This window comes from Anarrhichthys ocellatus, unplaced genomic scaffold (genome assembly GCF_004355925.1).
Source record: "Anarrhichthys ocellatus isolate YVR2014 unplaced genomic scaffold, GSC_Weel_1.0 scaffold10, whole genome shotgun sequence".
Classification (NCBI taxonomy): domain Eukaryota; kingdom Metazoa; phylum Chordata; class Actinopteri; order Perciformes; family Anarhichadidae; genus Anarrhichthys; species Anarrhichthys ocellatus.
The window spans coordinates 8,066,145-8,092,598 of NW_022280040.1; the positions used below are offsets into that span (position 1 = coordinate 8,066,145).

Sequence of the window (26,454 nt, forward strand, 5' to 3'; positions counted from 1 at the left end):
TCCATATCAGAGCAAATCCCCAAACTTTGAAGATGTTTTGAATGGAGTATGGCATAAACTCCACACAGAGAGAGAAAACACTTTGAAAGTGAAGATAAAGAGGTCATAGTTCAAGTTTGAAGCTAGCTCTCTAATGTCCAGGACAAACTCTATTTCTGCATGATGGATCTTTATGGAGCATGTTTTGCTTCTCTGCATTACATAGTAAAATATGATGGTATAGAGTATTTCTATATTGGTAGCTGTACTGGCTGGCACCCAGCGAAAGTAAGATATTTCCAACCGAGTTTCATTCCCACAAAGGTAGTTTACTCTGACACTTCGACGACTGCCATTTCTTTATTGTATATAAAAGAGGGGAAAACAACAGTGTGTGGTGTGAAATATTTTCATCCTGATCACAATCAACCCTATCCCTTTGATATTATTTATGCGTCCAGCGGAGCCACTTCTTATTTCAACATGTTGATCTCTATACTCTTACAAGCCATCAAGAATGCACTTTAACAATGTTTGATTGGCTCTCATGGCACCAATCAACTTCTCTTGGCTATCTGAGAGGTCAAACGCCAAAAACCTCAAAACCTTTACAGGCAGCAATCTCTGCCACACTGGAATGCATCATAAGAACCGCTTCAGCTTTCTGCAGGAGATGGACGTTCACTGAATTAACAAAACTGCTGCAGCTACACAACATCTCCAGCCGACAGAAAATGACCAAATACAAGTTACACGTGTTTCATGATGTTATACATGAAGAAACTTTTTCTTTACCAAAACATTTATTCAATTTAAAAAAAAAAAAAAACTCATTTTAAAAGAGGCGTAAATTATGCCATCGCATGTGAACACGCATACAGTTTCAGATCGGCTCTGACAGTTGGCCGCTATTGGTCATCCAGTGTGAAAACATCCACTAGACGTGAACAAGTAAGGGTTGACAGCAGGACTTGTGTTTATTTCAGGAGGGAGCTCAGAGTTGTCTACAGGTGCGGCACAGCAGGCCGAAGCAGAGGCACCGACGCCCTCCTCTGGCACGGCTGCACTCTGGGGGAACGCGGTCGAGGCGCCGTTGGTGTCGGTCACGGTGGCGCGCGAGGGAGCCGAGTGGTCACTTTCGGCTTCTGTGGTGGCCGGCCGGCTGGGAGAGAGTGGAGCGGAGGCGGTCTCCTCCAGCTTCCTGTACAACGTCTTCAGGGTCACGGGAACGGACATGAACCTGAGACAGTGTGAGAAGAGATCAGGCTGGGGCCAGAATGCAAAGATTGGTACGGTTTCAAACTACTGAACTTATGTTTAAGTCAGTCAATGCTATACTGCTGCAAATCATAACAATCTCAATCAGACTGTCCCCATGATGAAGGCCTGGAGCAATCATCCTCTTTGACTATGAATAAAAAGGACTAAATATAAGTTGTGAAGCCATACCTCTTCATGACAGTGGAAAGGTATTCCTCTAAAGAGGGATCCCCTAATCCTGATCCAAACAAAGTGCAGGTGATCTGATTAGAATCACACACGTTCACCAGCACTGTGGCGGGAAAGAAAAAAAGAGAAGAAGAAAGCACCAATAAGTCACAAAAGTCAGTTTTCTCTGTCATTATTTGCAGTTATCTTGAAATTATAAAACACTACGGGACAAAAGGATAAAAGTCCCAAACCAATCAGATAAATAAGAGATTCTGAAAAGCTCACAAACAGCGAGCGAGTCCGTGTCAGGTCGGTGGAAGGTCACAGAAAAGCTGGTCTCAGACTCCGGAAGGACTTCGAAGTGCAGGTCACAAACCAAACCTGGTGGCAGAATCCATCAACAAACCATCACATCACGTTTTCCTGCCAACTTTGCACAGATGGCCTTGTCCATTCGTACCGATTTAATGATTTTAAAACACGTCTCCTATACCTGCTCCGTCACACTGAGGAGTGATACAGCTCCTCAGCAGCGTGTTGATGGCACACTGGTGTCGGAGCAGCTCCAGCAGGGCCGGGAGGTGGGCCGGGTGGGTGAAGGGAATACTGTCCGCCACAGCCGCTCTCTGGGATGGCACCTCCCATGCAGCTCCGGGAAGGACGCAACGGTGCGTCACACCACCAGGAAGAGGCTGCACGGAAAAACTATTGATTCCTTTCGGGTCATACAGTACGCCTAAAGCTTGAATTATTTAGCTTGAAGTGAGCGCAGCTACCTTTCTTATCATACATACATACATACCACTGTAAAAATACTATCCCACTCATCTGGTATCTCCCTGGGGCTGTTTGAACTCGGTGAACGTCTCGTCAGAAGCTTGGGTAAGGGTGCCCACTGCAGGTCAACATCTGGTATGGCCACAGCTAGGAAATATCACAGAGGGGGAACGACTGAGCATGAGAGGGGATGATGCTTGCGGGCCATTTGTTCAAATAATAATAATAATAATAATAATAAACATAAAATATGAAGTGTTTTTTAAAACAAAAGTTACAAAGAGCTTTACATGGATGAACGGAGATTAGAACATTTCAGGACTTCTGGCAAATGAAAGCAGGCAAAGAAAACAAGTAAGACATGTGGCAAAAAAAGAGCTTTGAGAAGTGATTTAAAAGAATTTTACAAAGTGTAATATTTAAACTGACCTGTAATTTGGCTGAGCTTGTTTACAAAAGACGACATCATTGGTACTGCTGGCTGCAGTTTGAGGAGGAAGCAGGCAGGCAGCGTCTCATACGGCGCCTCAGTCGACGGCAGGAACACAGGATGACTACCACACGACACAATTTCACCACCATGAATGACATTCACAATCACTGCGGGATGCAAAAAGAAAAGATTAAAGTCTCCTGTTGCGTAAGAGATTAAACAGCAACATGTCACCCCTGGGGATCCAGCTGTGGAGGCTGGGGGAGCACAGATGCCATCTGAAGCTTGTGAGTCACATCGCTGACACCTACGGTCACCTGGGCGGCGTGGACGAGCGCCTCTGTAGGGGTCGCTTCTTCAAAAGGAAAAGCTTTTAAAAAGGAAAAGGTAGAAATGTTAAGGCCCTTTAAAGCCTCATGCATTCAAACGTTAACAGGTTTATAAAATACATTTGTTTAGACATCTTACGTATATCTGAGGTCTTCATTCCAGCAGTCGGAGTGGTATGGAACTGGATCGTCAGGGGGGTATCTAAAGGGATGAATTAAATATTAACTGAAGAAAAGATTCATGCATAATTCATGTTTTTGTTTCTTCTTGTTATGTACCTTCTTTTCCAGCGATCAGACACCCAATTCTGCCATTGTTGATCATGTCTGAGTCCTTTAGCACACTGAAAACAAATTATAGCTGCGCTGATAGGCTGATACGGTTGCAACAAATAATTATTTTCATTATTAATCTGAAGATTATTTTCTCAATCAGTCGTTTATGAAATGTCAAAAAGTAGCAAACAAAGCTCAAAGTGATGTCCTAAAATTACCATTTCACCCATAGTCAAAAGCTTATATCTTTAATTTAGTTTAGATTTATTGGAGTCTGATATCAAAAAATCAATCAACCAGTAAATTAAAAGCCTATTCGTCGCAGCTCTTTAGTTGTGTTTTTGGGGCATTTCTGTTTTTATGTCGCTTACCTTGGCAGTTGTGATAGTTTCTCTAAGTCCTTCCCGAGAAATTGCATAGATGAAAACAATTTCAATTTGATTTCACTGAAACATAAAAAAAACACAAATAGTGAAATGAGTGCATGAGGCCCACAGTTGCTTTAAAGGTGAAATCATACACTTTGAGAGCAGCTATACTTGTCTCCGGGGATGTTGTACTGGGCGAACAGGCGCGCCAACTTCATGGAGAACTCAGCAAAATGTTTTGCCCTGCACCATAAAAACAAAACCGTAGCATCAGCATGTAAAACAATTTATCTTTAAGTAATCATTTAAATAGCACGGCCCTCTTCATCTGGCAAGCAAAAAAACGACAACATTTGAAATTTATCATCGCTCAAACGCTTACCTCAGCAGCTGGAGAAAGGACTCGCTGGGCTGCAAGACAATTTCATTTTATCATCACGCAGAGTGTAAAAGCAGAGCAGTGCGAATGGCAACGTAGTCCACTTACAACAGGGGATCCTCCATGAGGGGCCACCTTCACCTCCTCCACCCCGCCACCCGGCAGCAACACCACCTCCAGGTAGAACAGATCTGCTGTCAGGTAGCATGTGGCCTCAGTAATGTGAAAGCCCATTCTAGGGAGGACAGAGAGGGGATGTGGGAGGAGATCTGTGTCACCTCATTATATTACAAGTGAAAAGAAGCTCTAAAGTGATGAAGATCTTGAAGGGCTTTTGAAGTCAAATATCACAAGTTTAAAGTCAACTCTCTACCTTTGTTGTTTGGCAATCGCCTCCAGACGGGACCTCATGGTATTCATGGAGGACACTGAAACAAACAGAGAGCAACTTCCTCACACGTTAAGCGGCACACATGCACTAAAATACATACTGAATCATTGGTATGCTGCGCGTTTACCATTAAACACTTCCTGGAGCCGTTCAAGTGATCTAACCAGTGGCTCACAGGGTTTGGATTGATCTTTGGGTTTGTCCTATCGGGAGACAAAGGGACGAAACAAAAAGACAATGGACCGGTTGTGAGGCAAAGTGCTCCTTGTGTAAACAGTCTTCGGTCCTGCCATCCCATGACACCCTTTGATTGTGTGCACTTTGGGATCTATGTGTTTTTGAAAACCAGGGAGGCTGCAGAAATGCGAAAATACATTCTGCATTGTCAGTGCTTTGTATTTTTGAGATGCCTGGTCCTATAAAAGTCCTATTCAGCATCACTGCTGGCAGGAAACTGCATGACTAGCCCCAGCTGCCTTATCCCCCTCGGACCACACATCACTTCAGACCACCAACTAATCACGTATCTTTACGAGACTCCAGAGACTGACCTCTGCCAAGCTCCACTTTGCATTAATCCAAATGTACTATCTATCCTGCCGCTCCACACATCTAAAGAAAACGAACACACCCTCTCACAGCCTCAAGCATACACATGACACTTTGTTGAGTGGAAAAGACCTCAGAATCTGTGAAGCTTTGCGTGTTGGGCCCTAATCCTGTAGCCTGATCATGTACATCCAGTGGAGCATCTTCCAAAGAACAAATGGTGATTGTCTTGCCAAAACATGACAGTGTCAAACGTATCAGAAACAAAGCCATGGCCAGAAGGCAACTTACAAAAAACAACTTTGTTTCGTTTCAAAAAAGGCTCTCTTCTCATACTATATGCCATGTGATTGAAGTGAATCCAAGTTACCATCAATGCACAAACTGACCCAACAACAAAGACGTTGTGTGTTGCGGGTTAGATGATCTCATTCCCAGTGCATCGCCACACCAGTTCCCGATTTGCTGCACAGCATCATATTAAGAGAAGCCATCACAAGTCTAATATCTTTTATTGAAGCAACCGTCACCTTTCACTGCACAGAACTAATGTAAGGACATACCTTCAAATAGGGATTGTATGTGATGTCCATGAATTGCACTGTGGCATTTAAAAAAAAAGGGGGATTTGAAACTAACATGCTGATGGAAACAGAGGAAGTGTTTATGTGGTTTTACCATGCATCTTCGAACAAGCTGAAAGGTTTCATTCCAGGTTTTCTCTGCAAATTTCAAGTGCAGCTTGGAGATTCTGGACTCCATGACTAAAGCATACAAAAAGGAGAAAAACAACAGTCGTTAAAACTACAACATCCACACCCTTACATTTGTAATAACCTTTTCTTCCATTTCATAAGTAGCCTACAGTTGGATTTTGAATGATAAAACGTTTGTTATTTGTTTAAACCAACATTACCTTGCTCCTGAAAGTCACTTGACAATAGTCTCCACCTCAACAAACGTGCCAACAGTTATGCGGATTATCCAATTAATCAATTGTCTTGCATGTTCAATCCACTGCCCTGAATCTGTGTTTAATGCGCAACCACGATGCAAACTGATTTAGGAATTGCAGCATTACTTAAAAACTGTTGGGCGATGTTTGTATTAGTGAGAAATTGATGTGACATTCAAGCAGGGTGTTTTCTGGTTCTCTCTCATGCAGGCGGGCGTTGTCAGACGGAGCCAAGCCCACAGAACGTGCAGTCAGTCCGCTGCTAAGTCTCTGGAGTTAGCTATAGGGAGCTAGCCATGAGCTAACAAGCAGCTAGCTCAGTCTCCTCATATTGCCACCATAATTCAACCGACGTACCAAGGTGAACAACCGTCTAATATACCGGTAGGTGATAATATTCACATTAATTTTGCTTATGTAACGTCACGTTTGCGCTCTCTTTTTTTATTTGTACGTTGCATCGTTTAGTTGTGATTAGCTGCTCGTTATGGCTTGCTAGCCTTTTTTTTTTTTTTTTTTTTAGCTGTGGCTCGCGAGGATCGACCGAACATCTGTTGCTGGATAACCGATTTTAAGGATGCGTGTGTTTTTTTTAAATGCGTCATCTGTTATCTGCTACCCTTCACGTTAATCGCCCTCACATGTAAATTAACGACCAGGTGTCGTTAACCAGCTTTGGGGTTGGTTAGTTAGCTTGTTAGCCACATCGCTACCTTCAGTTTGACATGCACCCAGCTAACTAGCTAATAAGTTGACATGATTATAAGAGTATTGCGTGTTGTTACTCGTGATTTCAGTCGTCTGTTGGTGTAATAATAAGGTGACACTGTCGCTTGCTCTGCTAACAGTACAGGTGATCTTATTGTGTCGTTGACGTGCCTGTGTAATTACCGTTATTGAGCCAATTCCATGATCCGCTTATACACAGTTACTCACTTGTTTAAGGTTACTTAAAATGCTAAACATGGTTGGGTATGAGTCACCAGTCATACCATTTGATAAGAGATATATTTCCTTACGTTGGCATGGTGAGTGGATTTAAATGGTTAAAGTAAAAGGACACTAAATCGTAATATAGACTTTTAGTGCATACACCCCTTTTGTTCATTTGTATAATGACCTGCTGGCTGCACTCCCATCTCTATCCCTGATCCCCAGAGAGGTCTGTGTGGACCTGTGACAGGGAAAGAGCATTAACACACACTTTATGGCTTTCCCATTCTCTTCTTGGACTGTCCAGTAAATGGCTTTGGCATATGTCAGATTTCATGTCAAAAGGTTTTGGAAAATGCTGCCAGATGTTACCCAGAAGCTTTAAAAAAATGATATTTCTTTGCTAAATGGCTTTCACAGGGTCCTCTTGGGTTAGTGGAATTTGCCTACTGTGTGTCATGATGTATAGTAGTTAAGTCTACTTATCCATATTTCATCAGTGGGTGGTGGTTTCTGACTTCCAGCAAGTGAACGTTGGCTGTAAAATAGCATTGCATTCTTAATTTTGCTGATCTATATTTGACCGTGAATGCACTTTTCTGGCAGACCTTTTTTAAACTTCATGCAGATATCATCTTCTGCATATTGTGTGGCCTAAATATTATTTCTTCCTGTAATGAAATCTGTTTCTATGACTTTTTCTCTGAAGAAAATAAAGAAGTAAAGGAACAGTGTCCACTCAAAGCTACACTAAGGGACATATAATCTGTCTGCAGGAACATAGCTGCAGGGAGGGGCAATAATGAAAAGCACAGATTATACAGCATCAATCTAGTGCCGCTGCTCATTATCACATTTCATCTTGCCGTAGTCTTAACCAGGGAGCGAGAACAATCCCCTGCACTAATGTTACATAGCAGATTCTCCTGGTTTTGTTTTATTGCTGTGAGACACAGCGATGACTCCGCAATCTAACTGCAGGACTGGATTCTAGAGCCTCGTAAATGATGATGAAACATCTCTCTTTTTTTTTTTTTCTCCCCAGGAATTATCATTCGGCAGCTGGATTTTAAGGTCTTCATTTCACAATCCTTCCCTTCACCTTGAACCGTCTACCTTCTCGCACTCTCAGCACACAGAGCCATGGCTGCTGCTAAGCCGAAAGGGCAGAACTCTCTAGCCCTTCACAAAGTGATAATGGTGGGCAGTGGAGGGGTGGGGAAGTCGGCCCTCACGCTCCAGTTCATGTATGATGAGGTGAGCAACAGTCAAGTAAACTCCACATGTTGTCGAAGTAGGAAAGACCAAATTGACCCCAGTTGTAAATGTTGTTTTTTTTCTCCCCGTTGTAGTTTGTAGAAGACTATGAGCCCACCAAAGCAGACAGCTACAGGAAGAAAGTGGTGCTGGACGGAGAGGAGGTGCAGATCGACATCCTTGACACAGCTGGACAGGAGGACTACGCCGCCATCCGAGATAACTACTTCCGCAGCGGCGAGGGCTTCCTCTGTGTGTTCTCCATCACAGAACTGGAGTCATTTGCAGCAACAGTTGACTTCAGGTCCAGTAGCGTAGAATGTTTGGCATCCATTAGAATGTATCTTCTCCCCCTGCGAAAATGCAGAAACAACCTTTTGTTGTTTTGACATTTTGGAACATCATTAACCTCATTCACTTGAGCAAGCAGTAGTGTTTTTATTCATGGCTGAATGACATTTCTTTTTGTTGTTGCAGAGAGCAGATTCTGCGAGTGAAGGAGGACGAGAATGTACCCTTTCTCTTAGTTGGTAACAAGTCTGATTTGGACGACCGACGGCAGGTCAGCGCTGACGAGGCGAAGGCCCGCGCCGAGCAGTGGGGCGTGTGCTATGTGGAGACTTCCGCTAAAACCCGCGCCAACGTCGACAAGGTACGTTCGACTGACATACGTTTACGTCGTCGATATCGGAGCAAACAGGGAGACGTGAACCTGTACTTTTTGTGTTTTCAACAGGTGTTCTTTGACCTGATGAGAGAGATCCGGGCGAGGAAAATGGAGGACAGCAAAGAGAAGAACGGCAAGAAGAAAAGTAAAAGTTTGGCCAAGAGAATCCGAGAGAGATGCTGTATTTTATAGTGGTGGAAGAGAGCAGGGGAGCTGCTTATGTACATATACATTTCTCAGACTTTTGCATTTATTTTGTGCCCATACCTGACCATGACTTTCCGTTCCTGGCTAACAGGACATCTGACCCGCGTGTCGGAGAATAGTAAGGTGGCACCCCATACACCACTCATAGCTCTAACTTTTGATGTGCTGACACTCCAAATACTTTATGTACTCTGACCACATCACAGGGTGTAATAACTGGATGGTGTTTGATTTAGGCCTAAGCTTGACAAGAGGCTACGCGCGCCCCCCCCCCCCAAATGTTACCAAACCTTTCATTGTAAAGTTTGACGTGTTTAATATATTCAGACTGTGCAGTTCAAAAGAAAAAGACACAAATGAGTGTCAGCGCTGAGGTTTAAATGGGGACGTTGGGTAGGAAATATAAGTGAAGAGACTCGGTGTAGTGTCAACCCAGAATTCATCAAGTGCAGCCAAGGAAATGTAGTTTGCACCGGTGAATCTATGAAGCATTTGAATTGATAGTTCGTTACTAAGAGCCGACATTTGATGCCATTCCCATTTGTTGTTTTGCAGCTCAATTCTTCTAAGTGGTAAGGTTGTGAACACTTATTCTTCCTTTTCTTGTCCTCTATCATATCGACTAGTTTAAGTTATAAGTGCACTAGTGTTTCCTTTTTCTATCCCCTTCGCGTCACTTTGTTGAGTCCTCTCAAATGCACAAACATTGCTCGTTACCCCGAAATCTGTGAGGGATTTTGCAACACTTGAACTTTTTTCATTTCAGAAGTTTTACCTCGCTTGGCCTTTTTTTCTTTTTCTTCCTGCGCTAAAGGAATCCCTGGTGCTCCTGATAAAAGGCGATTCCATTTACCTGCTGTCGTTAAACACATGACGTTAAATAAATTGCTTACAGTCTTGTAAAGATTTATTTTGCCAATTTAACTTTTCCTGGCTCCGATTTTTTTTTTTTTTTTTTTTTTTTTTTTTTTTTTTAACTTTAATGTATTTCTTAATAAGGAACTCAGTGTGAATTAATTAACGGACCGATGAGTTTGAAGGCATACAATGTGAAAAATGAATGCAGGCTCGATAGAAGTCCAAAAAACAAAAGTTGCTCTCATACACCAAAGAAGTATGCTAGCTAGTACAAACAAGTGCCCACTTATTACTGGAAGTGAATGACGACTCGCTATAGTGAGCTTCAAAAGGAAGCGCTGCACTGTTTGTGTGAAATCTATCTTTGTCCAACTGAAGGCAAAAGTTGAGGAACTTTAATGGTGAACGGCCTGGGAATGAAATGCAAGGTTACGGGCGATTTAGTAATTCATGTACAGTGCATCACTGTTGCCTCACTGTCCATTGTGAATGTGAATATCCCCCCCCCCCCCCCCCCCCCCCATACCCATCCTGTTGCCTGTAATCTTAGCCTGCCAGTGATGTGCAGAGTTTAAAGGCCATTGACATTCTACTTTGTTTACCTTTTGTTCAACGTCTTAATGTAATACCTGTTCATTTCCTCGTGCTCCTCATGTCGTAGTCATTTTACAGGCAAGTGAGGATTAAAGCAGTGGAAACAAACAATTGGCAAAATGAGAATGCTCTACTTGACCAAAACGCACTGTGACGTCTGCCCCTCTGCTCTCTTTAGTTTCCCTTTATGACTGAGCCGCTTTTTGTCTTTTAACTTATTTAAAATAACTTATTTATACTGTCCACGTTTCACTCTGATCCAGTTTAAAGAGTAAATGTGTGCATGTGCGGCTCACCATTTACATGAAAAGGATTTCCTCAACCAATAGGATGCCCGACACTGGAGTCTATGCAAAAACATGATTGTTGTCTTTGCAAAGAGGAAGAGAACATACAACTTGGGAGACTATTCAAACCAGTGTCAGCGCGTTGCACTAGAAGCATTTAAGCTTCGAGATCTGACCACAGAACAGCTGCTTTTATATTTGAAAACACTGAACATTGTCTCATTGATTCTCTGAGTTAATACATTAACACTAAATAACTCCTGGCTTTGATTACAGGCTTTGTCTGTCATACATTACATTGTATGTGTTGTACTTTAAAAAAGACTGTCCGTGGTATTTCGTGTTAACTGAAAAGCACACAGTAGAGAGAGATTTAAGAGTTTTAAAGATATGTGACTCGGACCCTAAATGTTGGGAACTCGTGGCATCAGAATGTTTAGAAAGTAATTTTATTTAATATGTTTTAAGGGCTAACCTCCAGTACACCATGCCACCTGAAAAGTTAAAGTGACGGGCGCAGAAACTGACACACAGAGTAAGGATCCCAGTGTGTTGAGGCGTACCTTCCTCAGCTTACGGCCATTACATTAACTGCTGTGTGTCGCAGAAGCTACCACCATAGTGCTTGTTTACTCATAACATACGCTTGTAGAAACAAACATTCGTCATTCCTTTTCTTCGTCTCCATGTCAATATGGCCGAGATGTTTTCAATTGCCGAGACTAAAACAGATATTTGTGTGAAAGCTTTGAGCAAACTGTCCTACGGGATATTTGAATATCATTTTTTGCCTTTTTATATATTAAAAAAAAAAACCTCGGAAATAAAGAGTATATATCTATGTCTTTGATTGGATGGTTGTATGTATGCCATCGATTCGATGTCTCCTTCATATTTACTTATTTTGAACATAACCACTAATGTAGCCTGTTTGTGAATGTAAGAGGTGACGCTTACATTTCAATTCATTTTTTGTTTGTGAGTTACTTGGAAATGGCAAATAAAGTGGATATTACTAATAACATTTTCCAGATGTGTTCAGATATTCTTTGTGCAGATTTATGACTTGAGTTATTACAGTGAGCAGGCAGAGGGTTCCTCTGGGACTCGTACTTCTGTGAACATGCTGAATGCCACCACCTGCACAACCCGACCTTGTCTATCGATCAGGTGAAGGTGAATTTAACGATGTTTGTCCCATTAGTTACTGTGAATTGCCCGATACATCTTTTTACTGTAATTTAATGTACGTCACATGCAATCACGGACAGCTTGGCTCAGCCCATATCTCCGTGTTTACACCATCACACTGACTGGCATAACTGAACGCACCATATGGTCCTTGCAAATATGCAGCACACGGTCATAGAGGAGGACAATGGGGAGTATTGATTTGCTAGTACAGACATGCTTAACAGTTGGTGTGGGCCTTTGATGTTTGATAACAGTGGAACTTAGAAATAGCATTTAGAGTACGATGCAGACTACTGGCAACATATTTTAATCAAAGTGAAGTCGGTATAAAATTGTTATACATGTAATATATTTGTTGTATTTTTCTTTTTACAATACCAGTAATACTTTAACTAATTAAATCTAAATGTTGATTTAAGACTATAATATTGTATGCTCGTTCATTTTCTCATGTTTTGTTCATATTTGCACAAGTATTTGATCTCATTTGATGTTTTAAGAGAGAATACAATTAAATATTTCCCAAAATAAATGTCTGTAAAGCAAGTTTTGCCCATGATCTCGTGTGTGGTTCAGGAAATAAGATAAAACAATACTCCACCTTTTGTGTAAATTGATGCTTTGATTTGGAAATGTTTATTTTTTTAATAAAGCTATACGTTTTGAAAGTAGGGTTTCCCTTGGCGGTGACGTAACCGCTTATCTAGATTACGCATACGGGTATCATTGGTTCACACCGACGCACAAGGCCTGTAGTTTGAAAGCTGTCTGGGGCCCTGGCGAAGTGTACTGCTAGCCACATTGCGAACAAAGTTACAATCTTTTTGAAATAAATTCAAGGAATAGTGGAGCCATTTTATCCCGGAAACACGTCTGCTACTTTTGGGACCATGCGGTGGTGAGAGGGAGCAACAGCCCGGCGAGATACGTGGAAGCAGGCGGTGTTTTTTTTTTGTTTTTCTTTTACTAGCATTGTTATATTGCATCTTGACTGAGTTGCATTGAACTCCACACGCAAGGAGAAAAGAAAGCTAGCTGGCTAAGGTGCTAGCCGGCTAGCTGGCTAGCGGCGGCTATCCAGCCAACTCGCGTGCTATTCACTTCCTTGTTGCACACTGGAGTGTGATGGAAGGCGAGCTGAAGTTTGTGGAGGGGGCACGGAGTTGTTTTACTTTGACTTTAACCCGATCTGGTTAATGGATTTACATGCTTGCATGAGCTGCAACATTACAGAAGAACTGGATTTTAAATTTAGAGGGGCTTTGGGCCTTGTGCTTTGACCATGAAATGGAATACGACTGTCTAGCTTGGACACAGTTAGCTATTGGAAGCTTGCTGGCGGCTAAACCGACTAGCATTAGCTAGCGAAACTGAGATATTACAGTACCAACTGGCTCTATAACTAAACGGCATATTGTGGATTTTATGTGGCGGAATCGACAGGCACCAAGTGTCATGAAATAACTACCATCGGGGGTAACTCACTTTTCTTGAATCTGATACGAACTAGCTTTGCAATGCTAATGTTAAGCTTTTGATTTAGCTAGGTTAGCTAGCTAGCCTGCTGTTTTAATTGTGAATTAGCTGTTAGCCTGTCGACGTTACACTGCTAAGCCCAATGTTTTGTTCCACGACACAAGGACCATAGTTGTAGTAGAGAATATAATATATAGATTATTCTCATACGTGGCTCTTTTGGGGGTTTTATTTTGTAGATAAATGCCTAATTCAGAGGTGCTTCGCGAGGCTCGCGGACGGAGCCCCTCTGCTCAGAGGAATGCTAACAGACAGGACAGGCGTAGCAAACCCGGGAGCGGTGCTGCTCAGCGAGACAGACACCGGGAGAAGAGGCGGTCGTCGGCTTCTCGGAAAAAGAAACGCAGACAGACTAAGGGAAAGGATCTGTGGTGCACCGGTACAACGGGAGACCCCAACATTAACCGAAAGGGCACTTTTGATAAAGACGCCGAACTTCGGACATTGGTAGAGTACGATGACGTGAGCTCCCAGTCAGAGAGGTTTTCTGGCAGCCCTTCTCCCAAACTTGACCCCCACGCTGCTGACAGGCTGTCAGTGGACCGACTCAGCGATGGTGACTGTAATGGACCGGCTTCCCCAGACAGAAGTCACCCGAGAGACCGGGAGGCGGTGTGCGTCGGCAAAGACGAACAAACACGAGGACCATCCGAGAGGAGCAAGCCAGAGAAGGACTTGCCAAGCAGGAAAAAGGACCGCCAGAGCCGCGAGAGAGACTCCTCCAAAGTCAGGAGTGGAGGTAGCCTGGGTGGCTCTAAGAATCCCAGAGACACTACAAGGAGCAGTGACAGAAATGGTAAAAGGACATCTTCATCCCAGTCCTCGCAAACTGCAGATAAGCGGGATTCAAAAAGGCCGAAGAGTAAAACCAGATCTGATAAAGAGCCACCATCTGCATACAGAGATGCTCCACAATCCTACAGGGATGAGCGGGAAGACCCCAGGGCATACAAGAGAAGTCCTGCTTTGAAAGCAGAAAGTCCCTATGGGACGTCTTATTCATATAGCTACCAGTCCCCTGGTGGTTATAACCAGCCAATATCTAGAAGAAGTCCAACTTATGGGAGCAAAAGACTCTCTCCCAGCTCCGCATATTACAGCCGGGATGGAGATGGGTACGGGCCGTACGGTGTGCCCAAGTCACCCACTTCCTACTCCAGCAACAAAAGGAAGCGATCTCCAGCGAGCCCAGCAAACTGGCGCAGGTCCCCAAGTTATGGCCGACACAGTCCGTTTGAACAAGGAGAGTTCGGTGCAAGTCCTTATGGGAACCGCAGGAGATCCAGGAGTCCATACAGAAAGTCCCTGAGCCCAAGTCCAGATGTCAGGTCAGTTCTTACAAAGTTCTTACATTTTAGGCCCATGTAGAAATATGGCTAGTTTGACCCGTCTGACATTTATTCTTAGTGTTTTCTGTCAATATTTGACCTTCCAAAAACCTTTGACCAGACTGTCCAGCATGTGACATTGGTGTTGTATAACTTGCTCTATATGTTATGTCTTCATATTTAGATATCCACTAGATTTTCTATCTTGTACAAGATCTAAAAAAAACGTCTCCATGTCATTTTCTTTCCAGGCGATCTGCTCGATCACGTAGCAGAAGTCCATATTCAAAGCATTCACGCTCTCGTAGTCGTCACCGCCACTCTCGCTCCCGCAGTCGCCCCTCTAGCCTCTCGCCGAGCACGATCACCTTCAAAACCAGTCTTGCTGCTGAACTCAGCAAGCAGAAAAGGGTTAAAGCTGCAGAAGCAGCGGCCAAGGCTAAGAACTGCAGCAACACATCTACTCCAACCAAGGGCTCCTCATCTGCTCATCAACCCAGCCCGAAGCCCAATCACACATCCAGAAAGGGCCGCCCTCCCTCCCCACCGCAGCCGGAGAAAGGTCCCAGAACTCCCACATCAAGCCTGCCCCAGTCCCCCTCCGACAGGTCGGCCAAGAGGACCGCCGAGCACCCGACCAGCAGGGACAGAGATGGAAAGGGGAAAGATGACTCTGTGCATCGGGACAAAAGGAAAGCGGCAGCGGCTGGACAGAGCAAAGAGAAGGAACGAGCCACTGGTCCACTCATCTCCGCTCTAACATCCCTACCATTGCCCCTCGCGGTTCTTGAGCACATGAATAAAGGAGAAAGGTATGCATGTGTCATTGTGCCAGTTGACCTATAATTCTTATTCATAGTTGATTGTCAAGACTTACTCTGTTCTCTTTGTATGTATTTTTCCTGCTATCAGCTTGCTCTCAGGGAAGAAAAAGTCAGAGAGAAAGGCCCGTCCGCTTCTTTCCGACTTGCCTCTCCCCCCTGAACTTCCTGGTGTCACGTCTTCCCCGCGCAGCCCACCCGACGACAAGAAGTCCCAAACTCTTCGCCGAAGACCTAAGTATGTTACGACACATTTAGTACCGTGTCATCTTTTCTTACGCTACAGTTTGCTGTGTACGCTCACTTTACTCCCACTAAAATATCTATTTTCTTGTATTTTCCAGAATCTGTGGCCCGAGATACGGCGAGATCAAGGAAACTGAGATAGATTGGGGCAAACGCTGTGTGGATAAGTTTGAGATTATTGGAATCACAGGGGAAGGCACCTACGGTCAGGTGTACAAAGCTAAAGACAAAGACACCGGTGAGTGTTCATTCTGTTACTCCACATCAACATTGTAAATATGGATGCATTCTCTGTTATATTGAGGTTGCTGATGCTGCTGATCTCCTATTTCTTCCGTTTCACAGCTGAAATGGTGGCTTTGAAGAAAGTTCGGCTGGACAACGAAAAGGAGGGCTTCCCAATCACAGCCATCAGAGAGATTAAGATTTTGCGACAACTCAACCACAAGAGCATCATAAACATGAAGGAGATCGTCACAGACAAGGAGGACGCTCTCGATTTCAAGAATGATAAAGGTACGTTATGTTCTTTAACAGCTCTATGGTCCTGCCACACGATGTGGATTTGTTCTGATGACTAAATCTTTATTCTCTCATCTCAGGCGCTTTCTATCTCGTCTTCGAATACATGGACCACGACCTGATGGGTTTGCTGGAGTCCGGCCTGGTGCACTTCAACGAGAGCCACATCAAGTCGTTCATGCGACAGTTGCTGGAGGGCCTCGACTACTGCCACAAGAAGAACTTCCTGCACCGAGACATCAAGTGCTCCAATATTCTGCTCAATAACAAGTGAGTCCTCAGTATTTCTATAATCAGTATGAACAGTCACATATTTGTTTCTGGACTACATTAATTAGTTTTTCCCCTTCCTATTCAGAGGTCAAATTAAGCTGGCAGACTTTGGTCTCGCTCGGCTGTATAACTCTGAAGAGAGGTGAGTCTCCGATGTTCTGAGTAGACTTGTTGAGCTGTCGCGCCTTCACAATTTTCCCTCTTGTGTGTGGTAATACTAACAATACTTGTCTTTTGTTCTCTTTGTCAGTCGTCCGTACACCAATAAAGTGATCACACTATGGTACCGTCCCCCAGAGCTGCTCCTGGGAGAAGAGAGGTACACGCCGGCTATTGACGTGTGGAGCTGCGGGTAAGAACATAACCGTTTACTTGTTGTTGTCACTTGATTATCTCCCCGTTGGTATTGTTTTATATCTTGTTTTTGTCTCTCACAGATGCATTCTTGGAGAACTGTTCACAAAGAAACCAATTTTTCAAGCAAATCAGGAGCTTGCACAGTTGGAGCTCATCAGGTAAGTTTAGTCTAAATCATGTTAATGTTTGAATTCAGATCCAGTTGTGAGCTCTTGCCCGGTTCCCACTAAGCGCTGCACCCACTGAGAATGGGCTTCAGCTATCTGAAACAGGAAGAGAAAGCGGTACTCAAGTACTGATTGCCTCAATCGACCATAAAGCTACGCAACCACAAGATGTTTTCCTTAGTGGGCGCCACTTGTTTTCTTATGACTGGCCTTGTTAGAGGAAAGGTGGAGGTTGTGATTAATGTAGTGGAGGCCGACCGCCTCTGCTGGGGAAACTTTCTGCTGTGAGCTATGCACGCTGTAAAATGTTTAATTGTTCTTTCGTGAGGGAGGACAGACATGCTTGCATATTCAAATGTGAATGAAAGCAACAAGTCAGGCCAGTTTTGTGGGTGTTGTGATTTTGAGATATGTAGAGAGCCTATTGGGTCCACACATCGCTGCGTTCTGGTAAAACAAGTTCATTTCTGTCTTTCAGCCGGATATGTGGAAGCCCCTGTCCTGCTGTCTGGCCGGATGTAATAAAACTTCCCTTCTTCAACACCATGAAACCAAAGAAACAGTACAGGAGACGGTTACGAGAGGAGTTTGCTTTGTAAGTCCATGTATATGACGTCTAATTGAAGATGTGGCCCTCTAGCAGTGCATTGTACTGAACTGCCTCTGTTGTCGTCCAGCATCCCTCCGTCTGCCCTGGACCTGTTTGACCACATGTTGAACTTGGACCCCAGCAAACGCTGTACAGCCGAACAAGCGCTGGGCAGCGAGTTCCTCAAGGACGTGGACCCAGACAAGATGCCCCCGCCAGAGTACATCTTCCTTACTTCATGTCGCATGCAACGTGTTCATCACCAGGATTTACAGTGTTAACGGTTTTCCTATCCCTCCAGTCTTCCGCTGTGGCAGGACTGTCACGAGCTGTGGAGTAAGAAACGTCGGCGGCAGAAGCAGATGCCAGAGGAAGCGGCGGCCCCCAAGGCGCCCCGCAAAGAGCTGGGCCTCGACGACAGCCGCAGTAACACTCCTCAGGGCTTCCCTGCTCCCGGAGGGGTTAAAGCTCCCAATGCGGCTGCTTCTACACTGCTGGGTCAGTTTAACCGCTGTTTGCATTTCTACTTATTAGTATTAGCTTGTCAGCCACCGGTAAACAGCTCTTGCACGTACTCGTATGAAAGGTGCTGTGCTAATAACGCATCATTTGAGGATGTTGCAATGCATCCAAAACAAGTACAGCTGGAGTTTACTCAGTATGTATCGGTCACTTTTAAAGGTCAATAAAGCTTTGCAGCTTTGTTTCCCATAAACACACTGAATCAAGCTTACTTCGGTAGTAGCCCCTTCAGTACTGAACTGTGTAGTATTCACACCTATGACTCGTCTAACTTGTTTTCAGTTTTACATTCAGAATGATTTTTGTCATTTGAATTGGCATTAAAACCCATTGAGATTACTGCTTTTTAATGAATCTTAGCTACAGTCGAAAGCTCCAGAAAAGGCTCGTAAATACACAGATTATATCCCAGATGCGTGTTCCCAAGGTTAAGAATCTTCTGTCTTCTCACAGACCCAAAGGGTCCGAGCTCCCAGTTGACCCAGGAGCAGCTAGCGGTCCTCCTGAACTTCCTCGGCCAGTCCAAGAGTTCGGCCAACACAGCCCAGTTCGTCCAGTCCATGAGCACGAAGGTGAATCAGGAAACATTACAGCAGCTCTCCAAAGCCCTCGGGCCCTCTGACCCAGCTGAGCCTCCTCCTCAACCCGCGCCGGCGAAGCCTCCCCAGCCCGCCGCCCCGTCAGGCGTGCCCCGTACGCCCCCGATGCCCAAGCCTCCTTCACCCCCCATGTCTGCGCCGTCGGGTATTCCAGAAGGAGAGGCCGCAGCTGCCACGCAGACGGCCATGACGATGCTGCTGGCCCAGCTCCTCCAGGCTCAGCAGGCTCCGAGGCAGGAACCGAGTAATGGTGGAGAAGGGGCGGAGAGTACCAACCCAGGAGCAGCAGCAGGAGGGCAGCCTCCACCTCCAGAAGTTAAACAGCCTCCAGAGCCCAGCCCGGTCTCTCCAGGTAACCCAGAGAGATTCAGATTACAGCAGCACAGAAGTCTTAAAAGTTAAAAGACAAAACAACTAGAAACACATTCTAGCGCATAGTATAATGTTGTAATTTCTGTCTTTCAGTGTCTGATGTCGGTGGTGTGTCCATCCTGCCTCCAAACCAGAGACCACCTGAGCCTCCAGAGCCACCTCCACACGCTGACCTGGACTACCGGCAGCCTCCACCTGAACCCAAGACTGGCCACGCTCCACCGATTGCGTCCGCAGGTGGAGGTGATGGAGGGAGACCCCCAGAGCCAGACTACCCACCTCTCCCCACTGCAGAGGGGCCCGGGTACGGCGGAGACTACATCCATCCGCCTCCGCCCCCCTTTACCCCTGCAGGGTTTGGGGACGGTTACATGGGTCACATGTTGGGTGGGGGCCTGCCGCCTCACGCTCTGAGGGAAGTGTTTGGCGGACACGGACCGGCTGCCGGCTCCTCGTCTAATACAGGCGTTCTGGCCCCGGCCCACCCAGACCCCTTCCCGCCAGGTGCTGGAGCCACCGGACCCAGCAGCATGGTGTTCACCGGGGACCAGGACCACCGGTTTAAATACAATCACAGCCCGTTACCCGTGGAGGGACAGCCTAACCCCAGTGCTATCCACCTGTACAACCACGCCTTGGCTCGAAAGGACGGTGGACCTCCTCCCCCACCAGGACAACCCTGGGGCTCCCCTTCCCAAGTGGGGGCTCCGCCGCTACCCCTCGGCTTCGTCCCACATGTGAACTCAACCATCAGGGGACGAGGCCTGCCTTTCTGAAAGACTGGAAATAGTAAATGGCAGTTTGTGACAATAGACAAAAATGTTAGAGGACTCAGTTTTGAGTCCGAAGCCTCTCGGGCCAGACCAGAGGGATCTGGAGATGCACACTCGGTTTGTAAAAACTTAAATCTGTGTCAGGCATTGTATTCCTTCTCAGTCTGGAATGTGGAGTACGGTGCAGAAGGACGGCCGAATAACACCGGAGGAGCTTTTCTCGCTCATACCATTTTCCTATGTTTTTGTAATCTATTCTGCTGTCTTTTAAATTAAGCTTTTACCTTTTCTGTGTGTACATTTATCAGGCTGGGTACATTTTAAATCTCCTACCTTAGCCTCTCTGTAACTGCTCCCGGGCAGACTAGTATTAATGTTTTGCACTACTGACTGAAGTAGGCGGAAACTATTTTAGCTATGAAATGAAATGGATGGTGTGCTTTATCTGCACAATTAGGAATCTGAGCAGTAATGTAGTGTCCTCTTTTTATTACGGCCTTTATTATGTTGAAGCAATGATGGCTCAGCTGATTGGCTGATGGCGTACGTATCGGCACAGGGAGCTATTTGAGGAAGGACTGTTGGTTCCAGACGGACCGGTATAGCACTTGGACGACTGCAGAGAATCCGACTTCATGGAGAAAGGCTGTTGTCATTTGAAAGTCCACATGCCTTTTTGCCAATAGGTGTTGTAAAATCATGAACAAAACAGAAAATACACAAATCACGTTAATAAAAACAAATGTCTTTTTCTTTTTGTACTGAAATGATTTTGTCCCCCTCCCTCCTCCGGCAAATGTTTATTAAAGAAATGCCATCAATGAATGATTGTATTTAATTGCTAAAAAGGTTCTTGACGTTCTCAGTTATAAATATTATAAATGACCAGTCGTAGATGAGCTGGCGTCACACATCGCGCCACTGGATGGCAGTGTCATGTCAAATATCAGCGCTCTGCTACCTGCAGTGTGCACTCATTGCAACAGATGAACATGGTGCGTGTGGTGCAGATTGACATTCAGTGCTGCAACTGTGAGGCCAACGTACTCGGTCGTAAGTCTCTCTCGCAGCCAATAGACCTGAGCTGGCAGACACTTTTTCACTGTAGCTTAGTCTTGACACGTTTATATACACCATTCATGGAGTGACAAGCTCCTTGAGTAAATCAATATAATGCAAATAGTCCTCCTGGCTGTATTTGTGGCATGAAAGCTTTCAGCTTTCTATAAAGAAACTGCTGAGGAGAGACATGGCTAAGGCGATAGCAGCACACATGACGTTTCAGACAACTTCTACGCAACCTGGAGTGCAGATACCGAGCAGCTCATCAGTCAGGATGAAAGAAAGTGTTCCAATAGCCGACGGCTCCCAGCGGACTCAATCTTCAAGCACTTTACCTCGATTCTTTGAACTTAATGGAAAACAGTTTCTCAGAGATCACAAACCAGACCTCCTGCATGCTCCCTCTTAATGCCAACTTTCATAGGGATTTTTTTTTGCCATTTTCACCTTCATCAAATAAGGTGTTGCTTTCAAATATATTCTGCTTCAAAAAACAAACGTTCATTGCACATCACATTCAAATGCGATTTTTCCAATAGTGTCTCTAAAGGGAATATTAAGAGGTTGATGAAGCATCAAATTAAGGATTAATTTATGAAATAGTTATCTTCAAAGGGATATCAATCCAGTTGGAACAATCAGTCTACATACCTTGATACAAATATAGCCGGCTAGTACAGATTATTATCAAAGGAAAAAGCATCTCAGAGATGGAAATGTCCATCTTCCCGATCAGGTTCAATTTAATGACTATTTAAAAGCCCCACAACATCAATACAATCAATGACATATACTAAAACATATTCAGATATTAGGAATTGACATTTAAATGAACATTAAATGCTGCCTTACTGCTCTTAAATGCTATACCAAACTACTTACAACGGTAGATTTAATAAAAATGTGATTCACCAGCCACACTGGAGCCACAAATGGCAGCAGCATCGTCCGCTGAATGATACTCTACGTGCAGCTGAACAGAGAGACACACACACACACACACCTGTCCTTTTGTTTTTTTACCCATCATATCCACATCTGAATTTGCCACACGTCACATCGCCGGTGATGAAAAAGTGATTATCTCAGAGGGGTTCCGTTCTACAAAGCTAATTCGGAACGTGGATGGGGAGCTGGTGTGTGATTAATACGGCGTGGATGATGGATTGCTGAAAATCTACGTCAGACTGGCAGCGTGGTATCTTTTTGTGTGAGTGACTGAAGATGCAGTGAGTACAATTGATGAGCTGAAGGGTGCAGAGAGTGAGACAGGAAAGGTGCCTCAGGCCGTGGAGTTTTATTCTGCTTCTTTATCTGAGGATAACAAATGCAGATGGGATCAATATACTTTTTGAGGTGGATGGTAAATGTGGCGCACACAGTAACCGTGCTGGCAGAGGAATTGGCAATAACAGAGAAAACAAAAAGCTGAACAAAAACTTCACACACACACTTGAATCACTAAGCATGTGCCTAACCTTAAACCTCTTAAAAAACGTGAGGATCAGCAAAAATGCCACACACGCTCAACTTTAACACACACACACACACACACGCACACTCTAACAACTGTACTGCCCAGTTGAGGCACCGTGTGGTGCTAAAGGACTGGAAAGCAGTTTGGGAAAAAAAAAATAAAAATCAGAAGCACCTCAATCCATCAACTTGATTTCATAAAACTTGCAAAACCGAAAGTTATGACCAAGATACGCTTTTCATCCTTGAACCAAAGCCCATAAATATGGACACGTGCCAGTTGATAGTGATGTTCGACAAGTAGAGCGGCCTTCAGGGGGAGGAGGGAGCCGGCAGAGGGCTGCTTGGCTGTTGTTGAAAATGGACTGCAGCCAAAATTCATCATGATCCACAAGCTTATCATATCTGGCTAATCAGAGACCTACCTGGACTCCGGCTTGTTAACGCATTACTTTTCCAAGGTGGCTTGAGGACAGGAAGAGGCGCTACCTGGGCTAACTGTTGACAGTGGGATGGGAGAGGGACATAATTAGGAGTTAAGGATGATTTATCGGGGAAGTAATGTGCTGACTTTGAATTAACCTTTGAGGTTTTTGCAGTAACTGAACCATAATGTGACCCACAGTGCATCGCTGTGCCTTGGGCCTTCCTGCTCCTTGAAGAGGTGAGTCAGCTGAACTAATGGCTGTTTAATAGCCAGCGGTTAAACCGTGTTGTATTTGTGTGTGTGTGTGTGTGTGTAAAGTGAGTGAAACAGAAAGAGAAAATGCACACAGCTGACATTTTTAGATAATGTTTTGTTTACATTTTTTTTGCTTTTTCTTTCTGAGCGATTTCCTCCTGAGGCTGTGTTCAAAGTAGTTTTTAGTTAAAATGAGAAATCTAAAAGTGGTGGCAGCAAGACAATAGTGATGCCTTCTTCCACACACATGCACAGCAAGAACGTTCATGGTGTCAGTAATTACGCCCGCCGCATATTATTTAAGATCAGGTTGGAATAGCAACCAATAGCGTGACCACATTAACGGGTGTTAATCTCTCTTAATGGGCGTTTGTTTATTTAAAGATGCATTAACTGTGCGATTTCAGAGATAGTGATTTACCTAGTATTCTCCGAATGAGGAGAGTGAAGCCTTCAGAGGCGATCAATCATGATGGAGTGTGAAAGGGCAGATTTTACATCCTGCTGCTGTGTGTCGGGTCCGTGTGCGTTCGGCAGCTAGGTGATGCCGCCCAAAAGGTCACGCTGCGCCGACCTTTATTGCGCTATTGTCAGTTTGTCACACACGGCAGCAGAGACGGCCAATCGCGTTACAGAAATGTCACATATTTGATCTCGACGTCTGTCAATCTGGCCATCGATAGGCCAGGTGTGCTGTGAAACTGACGATTTCCTATAATTGCTCCCAAATTAAAAAACACAGAAATGTTTTTACTTAAGATATACGCACGTCATGTTCGTCTCTGCGCTTCCTCTCTTACACTGCGAGACGCGGCCTCACCTTCTCCCCCCCTGACATCCAGATTAGCTCCAACCATGTAGACAAAGGGCACTCCAATCATTTACAGCAGATATGACCCATGAATGTCATGCTCAGCTTCACTTCACACTTTACCTTTGACGTCTAAGGTCAGGCTCCAATAAGTCATTATGAAAAGGGAATCCAGGCCCTGCCAATCAGCACCGACCGTCTTCACCCCGCAGACTTGTTGTAGAAGCAAGGACGTGCACAAGGCCGGGGATAAAGTTGCCGGGGATAAAGTTGCCGGGGATAAAGTTGCCGGGGATAAAGTTGCCGGGGATAAAGGAGCAACAGCCTGTTTCTAGTCCTTGGTTGAGCTCAGGGGCTCCAGCTTTTTTTCCTCAAAAGGTTTGAAAATAACTTCAACTTGGTGTCATTTCCCCTCAGTCTCTCCAAACTGAACCAGCAAATGAATAGAGCAAAAGTTCTAACAATGGGGGGGGAATAGACTAAATAGTACAGGTTTCAAGATCAATTTGATCCAAAGCAGGATGTCGACTCTGCAGGGGGATTTTTTCATCGGCAACGATCATGTTTTTCCCAAATGCTGGACGGATATTTAAGCATTCTTTTATCTGGCTTGACAATGAACGCACATAGCTGCCGTAAGTGGGGAACAAACTCTGCCCCCGGACCCCTCTTGGTTTTCGACTGAGCCCTGAATGTTTACAACGTCTCGCTCCGCCTCTGTCTGAGCGGCGTTCCCGGTTCCCAGTCAGCCAACAGCAACGATGGGAGAGAGTTGTGTACAAGAGGAAAGGTGTGTCAGCGTTGCTCCACTGCTGTGAGGGATGTGAATTGAAACACATCCGACACACATTCAAATCAGCGGCATCACCCAGATGTGCCGACCACCGGGACGAGGATGAAAACGACCTGGAGGCCAACTCCTTATCTCAGCTGGTTTAAGCAGCCTTTAGATGCAAGAGCAGAATGTGATAAAACAATTGGGCTACAGAAGTAACCGGCATTCACATCGGCATAGAGCCAAGGTGGAACACTTTACTTTCATAGCCCGATGTGACCTGTTGCCTTTTGGGTTCTTTAGTACAGTGTAGTACTGAAGTTGCCAGTGGACTAAATGTTTTTGCCCTTTGTCAGTTTAGAGCAACAACCCTTTGCTAACATTAGTCACAATATGCTATCAGTGATACCAGACCAAGTAAGGCGACAGCAGCTAAAGCTCCGAGGGGAAATGGATTGAGCAAAGGTGCTATTTACCGCTCATGAATTGAACTCTTTGTAAAGAGTAAACAAACGGCACAATATTCCTCTTAATAGTGTACGACTGCATATTCCTGCTTTGATTACAGCAGTTCAGATATTCTGAATAAAGTGGCAGCCCCGCTGTTCGTCATCAGCTCAAGGAAAGAGCCGGACTCGTATCTTTTTGATTTGTCACGATTTTCGAGACCGTCTTTCCTGACGAGTTTAATAATAGTGTGTTTATACCTTTTCTGCATGGTTTTTATTTCCCTCTACTTGTACACTTCACTCATCCTGCAGCAGTGATCGGTTGTATTATTGGTGACCTGCTGCTGTGTTTGTTGCATGATGCTACGGATTATCTGTGTATTCTTTAATCACATGTTTTTTTGAAAGGATTGAGGTAAATAATGTTTGCAGAGCGGACAGTGTGATGCTCCCTTTAGGTTATAAAACCTCACATCCCCAAGGTGAAACAAAGCTAGATGATCTGTGACAAAGGGTACAACTTTTTTTTTATAAAAGCAACTTCCCACACATTACGGCCTGTCCAAACCGTAGCAAAAACAATCTCCAGAGCCATTAACGTAAATTACGAAAGCAAACACAAACTGCTTCTCCATAAATGTGGAGAGAAACATGAAATCAAGCGTGAAATGTGCGAGTTGCAATCCAGAGAATTATTGAGGCTCAAATTGAAATGGCGTGGGGGGGGGGGGGGGATGGATACAAAACAGGCAACCACTTTGACGTGCGTAAAAGGTCGAAAGGTCAACAAGACATCTTGTTTATTATTCACTGCTCACTCTGTGGATTAAGCCTTGTCCAAATACTGCACACTCTGCACTCAGCAGTTCTGTTTGCAGTACTGTGAAACCTCTGGAAGGCGTAGCAGATACTCAAACTGTAAGAGTACAGTACATCTTGTTCCGCCGCTTGTTTCCTCCAACCGGTTTCTGCGGAAAACACACCGTTCCCATGTTTTTAAGTGATTTTTCAAAGTGAATATGCTGCAGATGAACCGCTGACATCTTCCCAAGCAAACAACCTGTCAGAGAGAAACATAAAACCTCACACCCAGGAGGCACATCCACCTGGAGGGAAAACTCCCCCTCACAGACTCCTGAACCCGTCACGATGAAGAAGTAAAACAATTTGCAGCCGGTTGTTTAAAGCATTATGAAATACACAGACAGTGGTGATGGTTGACAATGTCTG

At 44.7% G+C, this 26,454-nt stretch overlaps 3 protein-coding genes across 5 annotated transcripts; 2 read left to right on the forward strand and 1 right to left on the reverse strand.

The window, feature by feature from the left end:
• Positions 1–324: 324 nt before the first annotated feature.
• med1l (mediator complex subunit 1-like) lies at positions 325–6,793 on the reverse strand. Of its 3 annotated transcripts, none has more exons than XM_031850120.1 (17): positions 6,759–6,793; positions 5,591–5,676; positions 4,491–4,566; positions 4,346–4,400; positions 4,081–4,207; positions 3,976–4,004; positions 3,765–3,836; positions 3,597–3,671; positions 3,229–3,293; positions 3,089–3,151; positions 2,855–2,990; positions 2,617–2,741; positions 2,213–2,334; positions 1,904–2,102; positions 1,696–1,791; positions 1,429–1,531; positions 325–1,219 (listed from the first exon to the last, which is right to left on the reverse strand). In XM_031850120.1, exons 2-17 carry the CDS (start codon positions 5,672–5,674, stop codon positions 895–897), a joined length of 1,752 nt encoding a protein of 583 aa, XP_031705980.1. In that variant the 5' UTR covers positions 5,675–5,676; positions 6,759–6,793; the 3' UTR covers positions 325–894. The 3 variants fall into 3 exon arrangements, with proteins under 3 accessions (XP_031705980.1, XP_031705979.1, XP_031705981.1); XM_031850119.1 differs by lacking the exon at positions 6,759–6,793 and adding an exon at positions 5,829–6,547; XM_031850121.1 differs by lacking the exons at positions 4,491–4,566; positions 6,759–6,793 and adding an exon at positions 5,829–5,839.
• ralaa (v-ral simian leukemia viral oncogene homolog Aa (ras related)) lies at positions 5,927–11,696 on the forward strand. Its single transcript, XM_031850123.1, has 5 exons — positions 5,927–6,251; positions 7,846–8,057; positions 8,153–8,361; positions 8,535–8,709; positions 8,794–11,696. Exons 2-5 carry the CDS (start codon positions 7,944–7,946, stop codon positions 8,914–8,916), a joined length of 621 nt encoding a protein of 206 aa, XP_031705983.1. The 5' UTR covers positions 5,927–6,251; positions 7,846–7,943; the 3' UTR covers positions 8,917–11,696.
• Positions 11,697–12,617: 921 nt separating this feature from the next.
• On the forward strand, positions 12,618–20,794 carry cdk13 (cyclin dependent kinase 13). The gene is made up of 15 exons (XM_031850118.1): positions 12,618–13,340; positions 13,580–14,728; positions 14,980–15,540; positions 15,641–15,787; positions 15,894–16,033; positions 16,141–16,311; positions 16,398–16,587; positions 16,676–16,732; positions 16,841–16,942; positions 17,028–17,105; positions 17,593–17,709; positions 17,792–17,923; positions 18,005–18,201; positions 18,679–19,176; positions 19,290–20,794. The coding sequence occupies exons 2-15, from the start codon at positions 13,584–13,586 to the stop codon at positions 19,970–19,972; spliced, it is 4,218 nt and encodes a 1,405-aa protein (XP_031705978.1). The 5' UTR covers positions 12,618–13,340; positions 13,580–13,583; the 3' UTR covers positions 19,973–20,794.
• The last annotated feature ends 5,660 nt before the right edge of the window (positions 20,795–26,454 follow it).